General features: G+C 38.1%; 1 protein-coding gene across 1 annotated transcript; it reads right to left on the reverse strand.

Moving 5' to 3' along the window:
• Positions 1 to 370: 370 nt before the first annotated feature.
• LOC143572777 (uncharacterized) lies at positions 371 to 1,099 on the reverse strand. Its single transcript, XM_077057836.1, has one exon. It carries the CDS (start codon positions 1,097 to 1,099, stop codon positions 371 to 373), a length of 729 nt encoding a protein of 242 aa, XP_076913951.1.
• Positions 1,100 to 19,181: the final 18,082 nt, after the last annotated feature.

Raw genomic sequence — 19,181 nt, forward strand, 5'->3', positions numbered from 1 at the left:
CAGGCTTCGGCGTTTGTAGTTTTATATAGGGTCCCAAATTCTACTATAATATAAATTAAACACCTTGTTCAATTTACACCAGTTCCAAATTCCAAACCAGACTCAACCGCTATACCAGCACACCCGCTAAAACTAAACTGTAAATCAAACCGCTAAACCTCAAACTATCCGACTTGTTAGATTGTTCAGTCGGTTTCAACAATTTATGAACACTTTAATAACAAATATTATAACATCTTACAAACTTTATACTCCGAATCAAATCATTTCATTCTCTCAATATAACCTAATATTATATGACAACTAAAACATATTTACAACTAAACACAACAAAAATTACATCAAACAACAAATAAAACACAACCAGCTCTTATGATCTTGTCTTCTTTTTAATCTTCCCATTACAAAACCCAAATCCAAAAAAATTAATCGACCCTTTAGAAATATTATAAGCCGGTGGAACATTCAGAATCGGGATAATCCTTATCCCGGTTCTAGACTCCTTATTCGAGTTCCGAAAACTGTAGTAAACATGCGAATTATTACTCGGTTGACTTAAACTCGAACACCTTCTTAAAAACATCGACTCCTTTGACTTCTCAACCGTCTTCTGACCCGAATTGGGTTTCGGGTTAAATGCTGACCCGGTTGAATTACTCCTAGCTAAACTCTTAGACAATGATCCAAACAACCCCTTTGAGTTCTTTGAGTTGTCACAATTTAAACTTGCACTTCGTCTGAATTGCCAGAATGATGATTTGGGTGATGGTTTCTCGGGTTCGGGTTCTTGATCCGGATCCTGGTCTTCAATTAGCTCTTTAAGTCGTTTTTTGGTTTTGCTATCCGGGTTTTGGATATTGTTATCCGGGTTTTGGATAGTGTGGATATTGTGGATATTATTATCCGGGTTTTTGATTTGGGTGGGTAGGATTTTACCATTGGAGAAGAGTTCATCAGCTGGAGTGAGATTTGAGGTTCGAAAATCGAAATCAAAAGTGGGTGATAAGAGGAGGTCGTCGGGTCGGGTCGGGTCGGATTCCGGGTCGGTGAGATCGTTTGAGAATGAGAGTCTTGGGCTGGTGTAAACATCAACAGCCATGGTGTTTGGGTGGTGAAAATGAAAATGAGAATGAAAATGTGGTGTGATGAGAGAAGGTGTGATTTATAGGCATGATATAAGGAAAGGGTAGAATGGTAATTTGAGTTGAAGTCAAATAGTTAAGAGTTGGAATGGGACAGTTTAATATATGGGAAAGATTCTTTGTCGCATGTAGATTATTTTATGTATTCAAGAAATATATTTATGGGATTGGTATTTACTATTTACCTAAAATGCCGAAATAGGATTTTCAATTTTGAGTGTTTTTTTTAACGCTAATCTTTGCCGTCTGTGGAACTTAAACTCAGGATTTCCATTTCTCAAACCTAAATTTTGAGTAATATATGACATCAACTTTTAATGTTGGATTTCGATATATATGTTTACATCTGGTGTTTTTATTTGATAGATACATGAATAGTTGGAAAGAAATCAGAAGGATTTAATAGTTGATGAAGCGGTCAGAAGGTTTTTCATAGGGTTTAGGGTTTTATGCACTTGCGCTAATGTAAAAGGAATTCGAACTTGGGCAATGGGGTATGTCAATTGTGTTCATGGAGAGTGTAGGGGTATGGTACTAAAACCCGGTTCTACGACCCTAAATCTATTATGTTTGGCTTATTTTATCATATGGGCTAATACATTTGTTTTTGGGCCGAGGGGGTTTTGTGGAGGTAACCCTAACTGGGCTAGGCCCATTAGGGTACCATGATGGTGGCCATGAGACTCTATATAAGGAGGTCTCCACCTCCTTATCATGGGTCATGCTCAGTAAGAGCCACCACCACTTTTTGTGTCTGTGAACAAGAGATCTTCAAGATCATCTTAGCGGTCACCTCCACACCCCCAGAAAAGCCATCGCAGGTCTCACAGTTGCAGGTCGCCGGCGCTGCCGTAGAGGAAGAAGATCAAGACGTGGTTCGTTCATCTCGAAAATCCGTGGAAGCATCGTCATGAATCAGGTAAGATTCATTTCGTGTTTCGACATTGGCGCCATCCGTGGGACGGCAACGAACTGCCCTTCGATCTTCATCTCGGCTGTCAGATCTCTCCCAAGAAAAACGCAGATCTGGAAGTTTACAGAGAAAGGCTTCAAAGCTTGTTCTATTTAAAGCTCAAAAAGATCCATAGATCTAAAAAGAGGCTTCCAGATCTGGGCAAGAAGGAAAATCCGTGATTCGAATGATCAGATCTCCGAATCTGTGAGCCTGTGATTCAGGATCTCCGAATCTGTGATGGCTTTAAATCTGCTCCGAATCTTCAGAGCTGCCCAGATCTGATTTACAGATCTAGGTCTAGATTACAGACCTGGATTTTAGGTCTAAAGTTGCAGATCTGACTCTTAAATTGCAGATCCAGAAGTTACTAGACCTCCGCCGCCATGTACGCACGCCCGGGGGTTCTCACTCCGCAGCCGTGCATGTGCCGCCGCGGAAATCACCATCTGGGTTTTGCGCAAGAGACCTCCGCCATGCACACGCACTTGCGAGTCACCACTCTATCGCCGTGCATGCGCGCATCAGGCTACGCGCCAAACTTCAAGGTTGGGAATCCTCCTAATATCCCATATGGCTACGCGCCAAACTTCAAGGTTGGGAATCCTCCTAATATCCCATATGGCTACGCGCCAAGGTTGGGAATCCTCCTAATATCCCATAAGGCTACGCGCCAAACTTCAAGGTTGGGAATCCTCCTAATATCCCATATGGCTACACGCCAAACTTCAAGGTTGGGAATCCTCCTAATATCCCATATGGCTACGCGCCAAACTTCAAGGTTGGGAATCCTCCTAATATCCCATATGGCTACGCGCCAAACTTCAAGGTTGGGAATCCTCCTAATATCCCATATGGCTACGCGCCAAGGTTGGGAATCCTCCTAATATCCCATATGGCTACGTGCCAAACTTCAAGGTTGGGAATCCTCCTAATATCCCATATGGCTACGCGCCAAACTTCAAGGTTGGGAATCCTCCTAATATCCCATATGGCTACGCGCCAAACTTCAAGGTTGGGAATCCTCCTAAGATCCCATGTGGCTACACGCCAAACTTCATGAAGAGGTATGTACCTGCCTCAACACCGAGCGAGGCGGGTCAACCCACAAGATATAGACAAGAGGCTTGAAATCAAGACATTATGAAGGCACAAAGCCAAAACCTATGCGCATGGCGCATATCACATATGCTCACGCATATCACATATGCTCATGCATCACATGCTCAGGCATCATATGCTCAGGCACCACAGATGCTCAAGCATCACATATGCTCACGCATCACATATGCTCACGCATATTACACATGCTTACGCATCACATGCTTACGCATCACATGCTCGCACATGTCACAGTCTACACTCACGCACACGCAACATCTGCGCGTGGCGCATAACACAAAAACAAAGTCTACGCGCACGTGCATGCAACATCTGCACGTGGCGCGTGACATAAAGTAGCCCGTAAGTCGCCTCACGCGCAGGCCTTTATTATTCACAGCTCATAAGACGCCTCGCGCGCAAGCTGTTATTATTCTTACAGCCCGTAAGTCGCCTCACGCGCTGGCTTTATTATTCACAGCTCATAAGACGCCTCGCGCGCAAGCTGTTATTATTCTTACAGCCCGTAAGTCGCCTCACGCGCTGGCTTTATTATTCACAGCTCATAAGACGCCTCGCGCGCAAGCTGTTATTATTCTTACAGCCCGTAAGTCGCCTCACGCGCAGGCTTTATTATTCACACAGCTCATAAGACGCCTCGCGCGCAGGCTGTTATTATTCTTACAGCCCGTAAGTCGCCTCACGCGCAGGCTTTATTATTCACACAGCTCATAAGACGCCTCGCGCGCAAGCTGTTATTATTCTTACAGCCCGTAAGTCACCTCACGCGCAGGCCTTTATTATTTACAGCTCATAAGACGCCTCGCGCGCAAGCTGTTATTATTCTTACAGCCCGTAAGTCGCCTCACGCGCTGGCTTTATTATTCACACAGCTCATAAGACGCCTCGCGCGCAAGCTGTTATTATTCTTACAGCCCGTAAGTCGCCTCACGCGCAGGCTTTATTATTCACACAGCTCATAAGAAGCCTCGCGCGCAAGCTGTTATTATTCTTACAGCCCGTAAGTCGCCTCACGCGCAGACCTTTATTATTCACACAGCTCATAAGACGCCTCGCGCGCAAGCTGTTATTATTCTTACAGCCCGTAAGTCGCCTCACGCGCAGGCCTTTATTATTCACACAGCTCATAAGACGCCTCGCGCGCAAGCTATTATTATTCTCAAAGCTCGTAAGACGCCTCTCGCGCGCAGGCTTTTATTATTCTTAGCTCATAAGACGCCTCGCGCGCAGGCATTATTATTCTCAAAGCTCGTAAGACGCCTCTCGCGCGCAGGCTTTTATTATTCTTAGCTCGTAAGACGCCTCTCGCGCGCAGACTTCAATATTCTACAAGCTCGTAAGTCGCCTCGCGCGCCAGCTTCTTTATTATTTTACAGCTTGTAAGCCGCCTCGCGCGCCAGCTTCTTTATTATTTTACAGCTTGTAAACCGCCTCACGCGCCAGCTTCATTATTCTACAAGCTCGTAAGCCGCCTCACGCGCCAGCTTCATTATTCTACAAGCTCGTAAGTCGCCTCGCGCGCCAACTTCTTTATTATTACAGCTCGTAAGTCGCCTCGCGCGCCAGCTTCTTTATTATTACAGCTCGTAAGTCGCCTCGCGCGCCAGCTTCTTTATTATTACAGCTCGTAAGTCGCCATGCGCGCAGGCTCTCATTATTCTACAGGCTCGTAAGTCGCTTCTCGCGCCAGCTTCATTATTATTTTAGCTCGTAAGTCGCCTCTCGCGCTAGCTTCATTACTATTACAGCTCATAAGTCGCCATGCGCGCAAGCTTCGTTATTATTATAGCTCGTAAGTCGCCACTCGCGCAGGCTCTATTATTATAGCTCGTAAGCCGCCTCGCGCGCAGGCTTCATTATTTTTACAGCTAGTCACCATCATGGAGAAAACCTCCCAAAACTCAGACAATAAAGACAAAGCCAAAGAAAAGGGAAAAAATCGCCTCACACCTTATAAAGTCCAGCGCTCCACCTAGACGCTTGCGCGCCCAGGAGCAACACTGGACTTGGGGGGGCTTGTAGGGGTATGGTACTAAAACCCGGTTCTACGACCCTAAATCTATTATGTTTGGCTTATTTTATCATATGGGCTAATACATTTGTTTTTGGGCCGAGGGGGTTTTGTGGAGGTAACCCTAACTGGGCTAGGCCCATTAGGGTACCATGATGGTGGCCATGAGACTCTATATAAGGAGGTCTCCACCTCCTTATCATGGGTCATGCTCAGTAAGAGCCACCACCACTTTTTGTGTCTGTGAACAAGAGATCTTCAAGATCATCTTAGCGGTCACCTCCACACCCCCAGAAAAGCCATCGCAGGTCTCACAGTTGCAGGTCGCCGGCGCTGCCGTAGAGGAAGAAGATCAAGACGTGGTTCGTTCATCTCGAAAATCCGTGGAAGCATCGTCATGGATCAGGTAAGATTCATTTCGTGTTTCGACAATACCAAAACAGCATTTTCTACATAATTAAGGGTAGCAATAATAGTATAATTGCACTTGGAACTCCTAGTACTCAAGTAGGGATAATAATTCTAGGTACTATCCTTGACTTCGTAAAGGAAATGAGCTTGTATTTGTCGATTCCATCAACCAGTCTACCCGTGACTATGAATTTCCTGGATTTTAATGGAACTAAAATGACTATTGTCACCCTCTGAAATACAAAATAAGGTTAGACATTGAACATGTTGAAGCAAATATCAACCATTATGAAAATAGGACGATACACGCCTTATCGAGAGTATATTATGAGAATAAGGTGAGAGTAACATAAGAGAGTAAAAACATACAATAATGGTGTAAATTATTTCTTATATTAGCTTTGGTTTACATATTTATATTAACACCAATCACATCTACTAATAGTGCTATGGTAGAGATGGTCCTCAATGGAACCATTTCGTTTCCCTTTCAAGAATACCATGTTTGGTACGATCGTGGGATCTATTATAACAATGACCTCTAACTGTCTCTCCTTGGGACCATTACTGTATTATTCAAGAGATATTCTTTGGTACGATTAGGGGAGATATTTTATTTCCCATTTTTGTTGTTTTGGGATGATACCCCTATGGCCTATAGAATGTAAAAAAAATGTGGTAGTTTTTAGCAAGCATGATAATTAATATAAGAGAAGGGGAATGTTATGTTTAGGGCTAATATTTCTTTTCAATAAATTACAAACATGTTTTTAACAAGCTAATATTTATTTTTTAAATAATATTTTCAATTTTTCATCTCTTCTAACATCGATCAGGTATGGTGAACAACAACACAGAGACATGACAACTCACTTGGTGTATAGTCTAGTTAGACCAATGCTAGAGGAAAGAGAGAGTGGAGATAATGTCTATGTTACGAGTTTTATTTTTTTTACTACTGTCGAAACACGAAATGAATCTTACCTGATCCATGCCGATGCTTCCACGGATTTTCGAGATGAACGAACCACTTCTTGATCTTCTTCCTCTACGGCAGCGCCGGCGACCTGCAACTGTGAGACCTGCGATGGCTTTTCTGGGGGTGTGGAGGTGACCGCTAAGATGATCTTGAAGATCTCTTGTTCACAGACACAAAAAGTGGTGGTGGCTCTTACTGAGCATGACCCATGATAAGGAGGTGGAGACCTCCTTATATAGAGTCTCATGGCCACCATCATGGTACCCTAATGGGCCTAGCCCAGTTAGGGTTACCTCCACAAAACCCCCTCGGCCCAAAAACAAATGTATTAGCCCATATGATAAAATAAGCCAAACATAATAGATTTAGGGTCGTAGAACCGGGTTTTAGTACCATACCCCTACAGGTATCTTTCAAGATGATGATTCACTATTGGTCATCGACTCCGCTCGCAACTTCGCAACGAAAATTAGAAGAGATCCATGGAATGAACATTCGTTGCCATCGTACACCATAGGTGTAAAAAGCAATGTATGTTGTATTAATAAGGTAACTCAACTGCATTTTTTGAGATTTTAATTGTTTTAATTTCTGTTATTAAATTCAAAATTTTGTAGCTGAATGAAACTACGCCTTCATGCTATAAATAAAAATATGACGAACTCAAGAAGGAAGTATCCTTATATCTGAGTAGTGTACGGTGCAACATCAAGATGATATACTTTATCCCCATGTATGCTTTAAAGATGGAAAATATTATGGAAAAGCAACCTGTAATGCATTGGAACACGAGGTTTACTGTTATTAAAGCAATCTGTCGCTAATACACTCTTTCATGTTCATCTCAACCGCTTTGATTACCTATACACGAGGCATTTGAAAAACCGTGTGAGTTTCTGTCTTAGACACAACGGTGTTATAAGGGTCGTGTGTACTAAGGGACACTAGAACGTAATGTAAAGGTAATATTATGCCATATTGTTTCCTTTCTCGAGAAGGTCAAAATTATGCAACTTGAAGAAAAAAGGCGCGTCGGAGGCGATGCTTGGACAACTGGTTGAGTTTACAGCAGCCAACGTGAGTCAAAGTAAACAGGATATAACACTAGGATTTGTAGTTTGTCCCGAAAGTAAACAGATAATACATTTCTTGGGTTGCGCTGCTATGCTATTGGTGCTTAGTGAGACCAATTTCAACGGTTGGATGTGTATTAGGTTTGTCTCCCTAATCGCGGATGTTGGAGTCAAAGTTTCTGAAATATCGTATCGTATTAATAACCATGCTGGAAAAATTATGGAGAAAAATCTGAAAGTTTTGAAGGGTGGGCAATGATGCTAGACTGTTGCTATCTAGTCAAAAACAATTAAATCAGTGTCCTAATCACCTTAAGCTAGTTAGGGGTAAGTATGGTGTCGAACCACGAGGAGTATGTGGTCAGTGTAATGTGAAACAAATTCCTAACATTATGAAGTAAACCAGTCAAAGTGTTGATCACACTAGCAATTGATTTGGTTATAATATCAAACAAACAACTTAAACAAATATTCAGTCAAACAAAGCAAATCACACCTGGAAATTCAAGTAAGCAATTAATAGTATTCTCATGCAACCTAACAGTTTAATTATCCTGTGTCAATTAAATATTGATTACGAGCTAAACCTTAGGCATCCACAATCGCTAACACACGACACTGGTTATCAAACGGTCCCTGCCAGTGTGGTTCAACTAAGGACAATTGTATGCTTCCTTGCAATTAAATAGTTAACACAACCCTATAAGCAATTATTATAGCAACCGACAAACTAATCGTTCTGATCGACAAAAACCTAAATCGACCGAATACATGGACATACTAAACATCAATACTCATAGATTAACACAAAGACAATTACAATTAGTTGTTCTAGTACATGAGAAAATAACTGAAAGATTACAAACTATACATTCCGGATATGACTCAAAGGATCTAGCCATGCCTCGACATCTCTCGGTCTTCGATTTGAGTGATATGAATCATGTCTATGGCCTTGAGATGGATATGAATGAAGGTTTTCTCCTTTTACTGCTTTAGAAACTGCCTGAGCTGAATCATCTCGAGTTGGGTCATCCAAACGTAATATAATGAAAAACCCTAACTTTCCCGATTGTGGGACCCATCGTGATACGCGATGGTCCTCTTCCCTGGTCCATCGTGATACGCGATGGACCAAATGTCAACTCATTTAAAATAATTTAATGGCATCGCGTCTTCAATACCCATCGCGATACGCGATGGGTGGCTTCACTCCGCAACTTCTATTCTCCATCTTGGTTTGCGTGCTGGACATCCCGGGTCTTCATCCCATGCTCGTACAGGTCCAAATTAATCGCGTTAAGTACCTGTGACCTGAAATACAAAGAACACGTATGAAGTATCAAAGTTCCTAAACTAAATAACTAAAACGACTAGATTAACGAACAAAACTATATACAAATAAACCGAACATCACATCCCCACACTTATCTTTTGCCTGCCCTCAAGCAAAACTTTAAAACAAACATTAACCGCCATCATAGGTCAATCAATTCTCTCATGTTCAATTAAATAGTTCTTTTTCGTATATTTATTATTGCATTTTTCTCTCCTCTATTCACAACTAATTTTGACAGATATTAAAAAAATAAATGAGGGCAAACAAACTATCCCAAGTTTACAAAAAAATCTGTAACTTTTCCCATTCTTCTACTAATAACCTCACCTTATAATTTGCAAAATCCCATAGGCTATGAATGCTCTTATCAGTGGCACTTTACTCGGTATTGTTTGTTTTTGTTCTATTGCTAACAATTTCTCCCTTTTCATCATTATCTTAATTATCTAACTGCTCATCAAAGTATTTGTCTACTGAATTGTTTAACAAAGAACTTGATCATTTTTATTATAAGTACTTGCTCCTCTATTTTTTTTCCCTTTTTACCAACTTGACTATCTACTTAAACTTAATTATCTAATTGTTTACCTGATTTAGTATTAAATTGTTTATTAAAACACTTGCTGTCCTACTAATTTGTTGTGAATATCTACGAATTTACACATGAACTTTTTCGACTGTTTCATTTATGAACCTATTTTACTACTGATTATACATGAACTATTGTATGCTATTTATGAACTTATTTAACCATTCCTTATATATGAACCTATTCAACTGATATTTACTTAGGAACTTATATGATGAAAACCTCACTCACGAAATTTGGTGGAGAGAATGTGAGTGCTCTAAGCCGTAACATCATTTTTTGTAGTGGTATGAGAAATTAATTACTGAACTAGGATTTTGCCCGTCGCACGCTGCGGAGAGAGCATGTTTTGTTAACAACCACGTCAAGTTTGTGTCAGGAAAATCAATATTCTGAATTGAATTTTGCTAGGCCAAAAATGACACCAGACAGTCCATATAAACATTCGTACGAACTTTAATTCCTTCGTTCATCTAAAAGCTGAATTTTGCATGTCCGCCCACATCTTGTTTACCATGTTGTGGTCTGCTTGTTTTGAAAGTAGGTCTCTCTAAGCGTGATTATTTAAGTCTCTCTAATAAGAGTATCGTAATTTGAAATTTGAGCATATATATGCATTAAGAAAACAAAATCAAAGAACACTAAGTAATGGATGCACAATAATAAGAACTTATTCGGTTAATAATGGCCATTTTGAAAAATTTAAGTCATTAAAAAGAGCAGTTTATGGCATCAATAGAGTGTATGTCTTTCAGTCTTTGGTTAAAAACTTAAAATGAGGCATAACCTATTATCTATATAGAGTAAAAGTGGTGGTCGGTGCCACAAAGTTTAGCTTGCTGTTTTGACTTTTAGATATATCATTTGGGAGGTTAACCAATATGATGTTCTGGTTTGATTGTTGATGCTCTATTTGTTTAGACGGGCGCACGCTCGAATCTGGTTTGAAGCAGAGGAAATATTTTTTATTTCAGTTAGTATAACAGCTGTATTTGCTTTGTTATGTAGGTGTACTCCAAATATATTATTTGCTTGGTTATTTAGATACAGACTTTTAGATATATTATTTGGGAGGTTAACCAATATGATGTTCAGGTTTAATTGTTGATGATCTATTTGTTAAAACACTGGTTGAACGGGCGCACGTTCAAATCTGGTTTGAAGCATGGGACCTATTTTTTTATTTCAGTTAGCTTAGTATAACCGCTGTATTTGCTTTGTTATGTTGGTGTACTCAAAATATATTATTTGCTTTGTTATTTAGATACTCCAAATAAATTATAATTATTAGGAAAATTATTATTATTATAATAGTTATAATTATAATTTGTTAGTGTTTTATGACTATGGCTTGGGTTTTGCTAATGCCCGGGTTTTATCGACCAAATAAATGTCATTTTAAATATTTGAACTTTTCATATGCTAACAAACCGAACCCACATTAGTGTACCACCGTGTAAAACGACGGGTACATAAACATATCCGACCTACCAGACGCGCTATCTGCCCTGTCCGGCGTAAAGCGCCGAATAAAACACTAGTTAGATAATAATTTGGGTAGACGGAGACAAAAAAAAAATTACAAAGAAAAAAAAAACGAAAGTTTACTTCATATAAATAACAAATAGTGGCAACAAAAAAAGTAGTGAGTGACTTATACTTTTAAATAACTAATCAATTGATAGATAGTAACCTTTTTTTTTAGCAGCATTTAGTTTTTAAATGTGGGTGAGGTTAAAATACATATTCTTTTAGCAAATCAATGTCAGTTTTGAGTATCAATTCACAATTATGGATAACAAATTCAATTTGGCACCACTCCACAATACCCTATGAATCTTTATATAATGCAATTTTGTAATGCCAAGACCAATTGTGATATCACTTCCTCATCTGATGAAATAGAGTAAACACCAGACCCCTAAATATCCCAAGAGTAAACTCCAGATTCCCAAAATATCCCTCGACTAAATAACATTCAATGTCGGATTATAAAGTAGTTAAATAAGAAGGCAATCCTCCAGTCATCGACACCGTCTTCTTTATCTCCGGCCATTATCATAAACCAGTAGTTCTACGCGATTATTTGTTGCAATGTTGTAATAGTTGTCTTAAACGAACTTAGTTTGGTTTATATAGAGTTTTTATTGTTTTCAAAGTAAATGCACATTAATTACTCGAGTAACCATAAAAATTATATTACACATATATATTTGTCTATAGTTTCAAGATCAGTTAATATGAAAACAGTGATAACCAATTTGTTGTTATCTGATTTGTTTTATAAGTGTTTACTGTTATTTTTTGCTCGTATTAAATGATTTATGATTATAAGACGTTATAATTATTTAATGATTTATACTTTGTTGTTATTATTATGTTTTTTTTCTTTTGATGTTATAATTATTTGTTGTTATATTTGGTTGCTGATTCTGATTCTTTTGTTATTATTAGATTTTTTTTCTTGGTAATTATAAGGCATTTCTTATGTATATTGGTATTGTAGTTTGTATTGCTTTCTAGGTTTTAATTTTTGATAAATTGGTATTGTTTCCTACGTTTTTATGTTAAGATTATTTTATACACGAACCCTCGATTCCATGTTTATTTATAGATAGTTATGTTAATCGGGGAGGAACTTCTTACTACGCAAAGTGAGAGAAGAGATCTCAAGTTCTCAACCATCACCAGATCATTTGATCATTTAATAATATATATTTGTATATTTGTTTTTATCAAATAATTAATAATAAAACCAAAACAAATAAATAATAACAACTTACATTGTTACTCATTTTGTTCCATTTAATTAAAAGGGAAGATACTACAACATAGACAAAAATAAATTTAATGCTACCTTTACCTAATTAATTCTAATTAATTCGTACCTTAAATGTTCTATAATTTTGATTGTTGATTAAATGATATAGTGGTTGAAATCTCTTCACGTAGTAAGAAGTTCATCTTGGATTAACGTAACTATATATATAAATATGTGTGTATGTATGTATAATATGATTTGTATGGTTACTCCAATAATTAATTTGTATTAACTTTGAGAACAATAAAAACTCTATATAAACCAAACTAAGTTCGTTCAAGATAATTATTACAACATTGCAACAAATAACCGTGTATAATTACCTCTTTATGAAAATGAAGATAAAGAAGACGGTGTCGATAACTAGTGGATCACCTTCCAATTCGACTACTTCATCACCCCACGTTGTTGTCTTAATAAGGTATGGAAAGTGCCGAAAAAATTTCTCTAACACGGCTCATATTTACGTGTTTGATGGGTGTCAAGAGTTCATGGCGAGCCGAGAGGAGGGTCCTGAGGCTGAATTGATTTGTAACACTTGTAGTTGTAGTCGTGTCTGTCATGAGATGATAGTTGTAAATGAGTTAGTTTGAGTATTTATTTTCTCAGTTTTATGAATGGGTGAACATAGTGCAAGAGATCTAAGAGATTGTTAAATTGAAATTTGTTAATATTAGAAAGTTTAATCTTACCAAGGGCATTTAAGGGCACAAGATGCGTGTTACACTACTATGAGCAATCAACATGTTGTGAATATGCTTTCCTTGGTTCCTTCATAATGAAATCGGTTAGAAGTAATGATGATCCATTGGTAATAAAGTGGAAAGTTTGCTATATTAGCAAACGCAATTTAAAAGAACAAGTAAGGAATTATAAGTTACAAAACAAGAATTAAATAGTGACTTACTCTGAGATGACATCGCTTGTTTTCACCCTGCATCGGCAAACAAACATTATTAGCCAGGGTTGGCGGCACAACACGGCTCTAGTGGGCACTGAAGACATTAACAAAATGAAAATTAGGGTTTTTATGATTTTGAGGTGAAGTAGGGTTCGATATTTTCTATTTATAAAGGAAACTGGATTGGTTTGGGCCTAAAAAAGGTGGGCCGCAAAGGCCTAATGGTATAAGTAAAAATCACACACCCACTTTAGAAAAATTAATTATTTCAATTCAGCAAATTACATTGGAAAATATCATAAAAAGTCAATATTGTTTGTCTTTTCTCGTAAAATTTCTTTTAACATTCTTTTGCACATAAATATTAGCATGCCTTATTTTTTTTTTCTCACGTAAAAGCTCTTCAATAATATCTTATTTTTAAAAACAACATACTTTCCACTTGTTAGCATATACGTATATTAAAATGTTGAATTTGAGAAAAAAAATATCTCTTAACTATAATTGGATGAAACCATGGAAACATTATTTGAAAAACTACTACATAATAATGATAAAATCATTTAACTTTTTAAAGATTTTAAATTAACACAAACTATTTCATATGTTTTTCTTTGTTTTTTTTAAGACGCATCATTCACGTTCATGTATTTTGATTATATTAATTTTTTAAAGACTATTTATTATTGCCAACTTATTGAATTAAAATTGGATAAGAACATTGAGCAGACTTTGCTTTGACACATTTAAAACATTTGTTCGTGTTAGTTCTTTTCTTTACTTAGTATTAATGTGAGAGACAGGACTTATAATTTTGTTTAGATTTAGCTTTTAGAGGCTTCAAGCTTCAAGTTTTTAAGAAAAAGCTCATACTCAATTAAAAGACTTGTTTGATTGAAGGAGCTTGAATCTTTTAGGTCATGAGAAAAGGCTTAAAGCTTAAAGTTCCAACTAGTAGCGTTTAGAAAAAGCTACAAGCTTTTAGTTTTTTAATTACTCAAATAACCTTCCAAAATAATTACAATTAATATTATTGTTTTTTAGTTATGCCCATTTTGGTCATTTATACATTTTATTAAAAGCTCCAGCTACTCTGCCAAACACTTAAATATATCTAAAAGCTATAGCTTCTAGCTACCAGCTACGAGCTTCTAGCTACCAGTTACCAGTTACCAGCCACCAATTAGTATTTTGCCGAACGTACAGAATGACTTTATGATAATAATATTAAAGACTTGTGTGAGCAGAGGCGGATACAAGGCCTAAAGAAAGTGACTCTAGGCCCACCGTCACGCACCACCCTGTCCACATTGGAAGTGCATGGTATAACCCAAAATTTCTATTTAGCCCCAATTTGCCCATCATCCAAGCCCCAAACCATTTGAAGTTGAAACCTAAAAATTAAAGGTTACATGCTTACATTATATTAGTTTTTATAACGAAATATGAATTAATTAGTAGTTTCAAAATAAATATTGTCAAATTATGCATATTTATATCATGTATATATTATTTATATCATTTTATAAAGATAAGATTGTTGAATCAAATTGAAATGTTACATTAATCGAAATTTTATTGTATATTTTTTTAGCAAGGGCTAATTTACATTAGCGTTGGTGATTTGATACTTAAAGTAAATTGATTTATATTTGATTTTCATATAGGAATTATTAATTATTTTTTAAAAAGAAAAGTTTCATCTCGAAGTGAAATAAAGATAATGAATAAGGCTTTAGGCCCCAACTTGAATAAGGCCTTCAATTTTTAGGCCGGTTATATAAACGCGATGAATAAGTGTTCAAGTTATAATAAAAACATACTCACGATGAAAATGACCATTAAGTTATTTGAAAAGACAAACATATTCGGATTAGTTGTTTTGCTTTGTTAAAGAACCTGATTCTCGTTTCGTTTTAAGCATTCAAAGAGATGATGCCAACTGTTAGCTGAGGATGGGGTTTAGACAATAGAAGAATGTTCCAAGACTTTCTCCACAAGGCAACATCAAAAATCCTTCAAGGTCAAAGTTTTTAGGCTCATCTTTCCCTTTAATTTGAGCATGAATCAACAACAAACCATACAATAGTCCAATACCAATACCATAATCAATACACACTACAAACTTAGAACCAACCAAAGATGATTTTTAAACCATTTGTAACGGGGGCCATGAATATACGAATTCTCCATGTGCTGTTTCTTTGATTGTTGTATGTGTTTGCTGTCATTTTTGTTACCAGAAAACACCATGAATATACAGATTCAGTTGGGTTTGAAATTGCTCAGGCGGACGGTGGTGTGTGTGTTTTGGCTTTAATGTGTAATTTGCAGCGAAAGGTTGATATATATGACGAGTTTAGAGATGGATAAAGAGATTTAACGCTAGGTGTTAACGTTAACGTGTGCTAATGACTATTTTTGATGCCATATGTGGTCAATAGTCTTCCGTTAAGGATTTCCTTATAGGTTGGTTTTGTGTTTGAATCTTAGCAGCAAACTAATGAAAGATTGAATTATATATTAGGGCTCGAACTCTAGTGTTGGTGATTGATAATTGTTAATTCCATCGCCTTATCGCAAAGACAAAACGTTGTTTAGAAGAAAAAAAATATATCTTTTTAATATATAACTAGCGTTATTTAACACAAAAGCAAATACATGTACATGTTATGGCGATTTTCATTTTTTTAATCTTCTCTTTAAAATGGTAATAACTAGATTTAATAAACATGAAAATTTACAAATCATTTAGGTATATTATGAATTTATTTTTAGTATTTATTTAACGGTTGCTATAGCGTATGCATACTAATATACTATACTGTAACCATAAGGGACTGTACCTATGCCATAACAAACCGATATCAGTGGAGTTCCTGTCACATCTAGGAAGTGTTTTTTTTTCTTGAACGACCAACGAATTCTCCAAATGTGTCACTGGATAAATTCAACACATCGGGATACACTCATCTTTTGATTCAGGAAAAACTTTTATCCAAGGGCAACACCCGTGAACACTCGCCCGAAGGCACGACGGTGCGGTGAGATAAAACCTGTTCAGTTCGAGGATTCAACTAGTGAATGTCACCTACTCACCTAGTCTTCCATCATCACCCTAGTGCAAAACTAAATGCATGGAGCAGAAATCGAACCTGTTGTCACATGGAACACAGAGTCTCTTTCTTACCACTTCACCACCATCTCGCTAACATCCTTTTTTTTAGTATATTGGTTTTTAATGGTCCCAATTATTGCCTTTTTATCACTGTTGGTCTCAACTAATGAATTGGCTACTGATGGTCCCAACTTTTAAAGTATTTGTTTCTAATGGTCCTCGACTAACATAATCCTAACGTCGTTAGTTTCAGGTCGTCGGGAACGTTTTGGCCCGGAAAATTCAAATTTGTTGCGACTAACACCATCTGAACACCGCAACCACCGCCAATTAACTCACCACTAACCAACTACCACCACTTGAGCACCATCAACCAATTCCGACGATGGTTCTAAGGTTTCCGGCGGCCTCAGTAATTGGGGCTTTTACTAGAAAATGGTTCCTAAAGGTCTGATACGAAGTTACCAAGATGTTTGGGACGAAAATGTTGAGTTTTCGGGAAAAATTTGAGTTTTCCGGCCAAAACCGTTTTTCCGGCGACCTAAAATTAACGACGTTAGGATTCTGTTAGTCGCGGACCGTTAGGAACAAATACTTTAAAAGTTAGGAAGGGGGTGTTTGGTAGAGGGATTTGATTGGGGAGAAATGGAATTAGAAATATTTCTTTTGTTTGTTTTCCACTTTTCATTTCTATTTCTCTAAAACTAGAGAATTCCATTTCTCTTTAAAACAAAGAGAAATCCATTTCTCAGCAGCCTCCTCATAGCATGTCACCACCTCGTCTCCGGCCACCACCCCGTCTCCGACCACCACCCCGTCTCCGGCCGCCACCTCGTCTCCAAGTCTGCAACCGCCACCTCGTCTCCAAGTCTGCAACCACCACCCCGTCTCCGCCGTTCGCAGTGGTGAACACAGAGATGGTAACCGGTTGTAGGTTGCAGGTGGTACGGGTGAACGGAGATTAGGGTTTCAAGTGGTGGTTCGTGGTAGGTTAGGGTTTTCAGATGGTCGGGTGATTGTGGTCGCAGGTGGGTGACAGTGGTGGTGGAAATCGGTGGTGGTCGCAGGTGGCTTCTGATTATCATCATCATCATCGCCACCACAACCACCACCACAAAATCTCCAAAGAGGCAGTGATGACAGATCTGAGCCTCCTTTTTCTATATCTTATGTTCCAAAAATTTGAATCTTTTTAATTTCTTGTGTACTTTGGTTGAAGAAGGGGATTTGGTGGCGGCAGCCGGTGGTGGTGGGATGTGGTTGAAGAAAGGGCTGTGGTGGTGTGGGGCTGTGGTGGTGGTGCTGTGGTGGTGGGGCTGTGGTGGTGGGGCTGCGGTGGTGAGTGGTGTCAGGTTGGGTGGAGGTGGGGTTGGGTATGGTAGAGTTCTCTGTGTTATTTTCTCGTGTACCAAACAAGAGAAATGATTCTCATTCTCCATACCAATTCTCTTTCTTTACAATTCCATTTCCATTTCTATTTTCGCTCCTTTTCCATTCTCTGTACCAAACACCCCCTTAGTAGCCAATTCATTAGTTGGGACCAGCAGTGACCAAAAGATAATAGTTGGGATCATTAAAAACCAATATACCTTTTTTTTAACGACAACTTTCTTGTGTATCAGACATCGCACTCCTCAAATTTGGAGAGCCCCATTGCCCACACTAGCCAGACCATGTTATCTTAACGGGCCCTTGAGAAACCATACCGTCGATTGCCACCTGACAGTCATTATGCCACCACAAAAGCAAAACTCTCTGGCGTAACTAACAATGAAACGAAAACCAGAATGACCACAAGATTCAAACTGACCACCTTGCATGACGTAGCTCAAATCCTTCGTTGGCAACTAACAAGTGTTTACCATAACAAATAATTATATTTAATTATTTATTAAAATATTATTATTATTATTATTATTATTATTTGAGTGACTCATGGGCTTTATAACCTTATTATTGGGCTCCCCAATATATACACGCCTTTCACCGGAAAACCTATCTGTAATAAACGTGACGAACACAACCTTCACTTCACATCCGTCAACCAACCGATTCAATCAAATCAATTCAATTCAATTCAATTCAATTCACAATCAAACCATTGAAACCCACTTCAATTCAACAACAATGCTTCACAAATCCACTCCAACACCCCAATTAAACATAACAAAATGCACCACAACCAACCCAGACGAACCACCAACCTTCTGGCCACCATCCACCGCAGTAATCGACACCCTAGTCCTCCAATTGAAAGCCAAGCACGGCGACATGGAAGCCAATTGGGAGAAAACAATACTCAATTTCAAGAAAGAGCTTGAAACCGAACAACACCAATTGAAAGCCACCACGTCATCTAATAATAATAATAATATTAATGGGATTGAGAGACGAGAGAAGGGTAGGGCGAAGTTTAGCGTGCCGCTTTCGCGGCGTGAGATGGAGAAGGATTTTGAAGACATGGGCGAACGCCGGCTGCCGCGGAAGCCGAGGAAGAGACCGAAAAGCATTCAGAATCAATTGGATGTGAGTTGTTTCAAAATTGAAACCCTAATTGTTTTTTTATATAAATATATTTGTGTGTGTATTGAATATTGATAGATCTGAAATTAGGTGATTAGTCCCTTTGTGATATTAGTATTTAGGGATAGGAAATTAGTTATCGAGCTCTCGTGCGGGTGGAATACTGTTTTTAATTAGGGGTGTAAATGAACCGAGTCGGC

This window comes from Bidens hawaiensis, unplaced genomic scaffold (assembly GCF_021521415.1).
Source record: "Bidens hawaiensis isolate Kalapana, Puna unplaced genomic scaffold, B.hawaiensis_p1.1 tig00001382_1, whole genome shotgun sequence".
NCBI classification, from domain to species: domain Eukaryota; kingdom Viridiplantae; phylum Streptophyta; class Magnoliopsida; order Asterales; family Asteraceae; genus Bidens; species Bidens hawaiensis.

Coding starts and splice junctions, on each gene's coding strand:
- LOC143572777 (XM_077057836.1), bottom strand. CDS start 1,099: ATGGCTGTTGATGTTTACACCAGCCCAAGACTCTCATTCTCAAACGAT.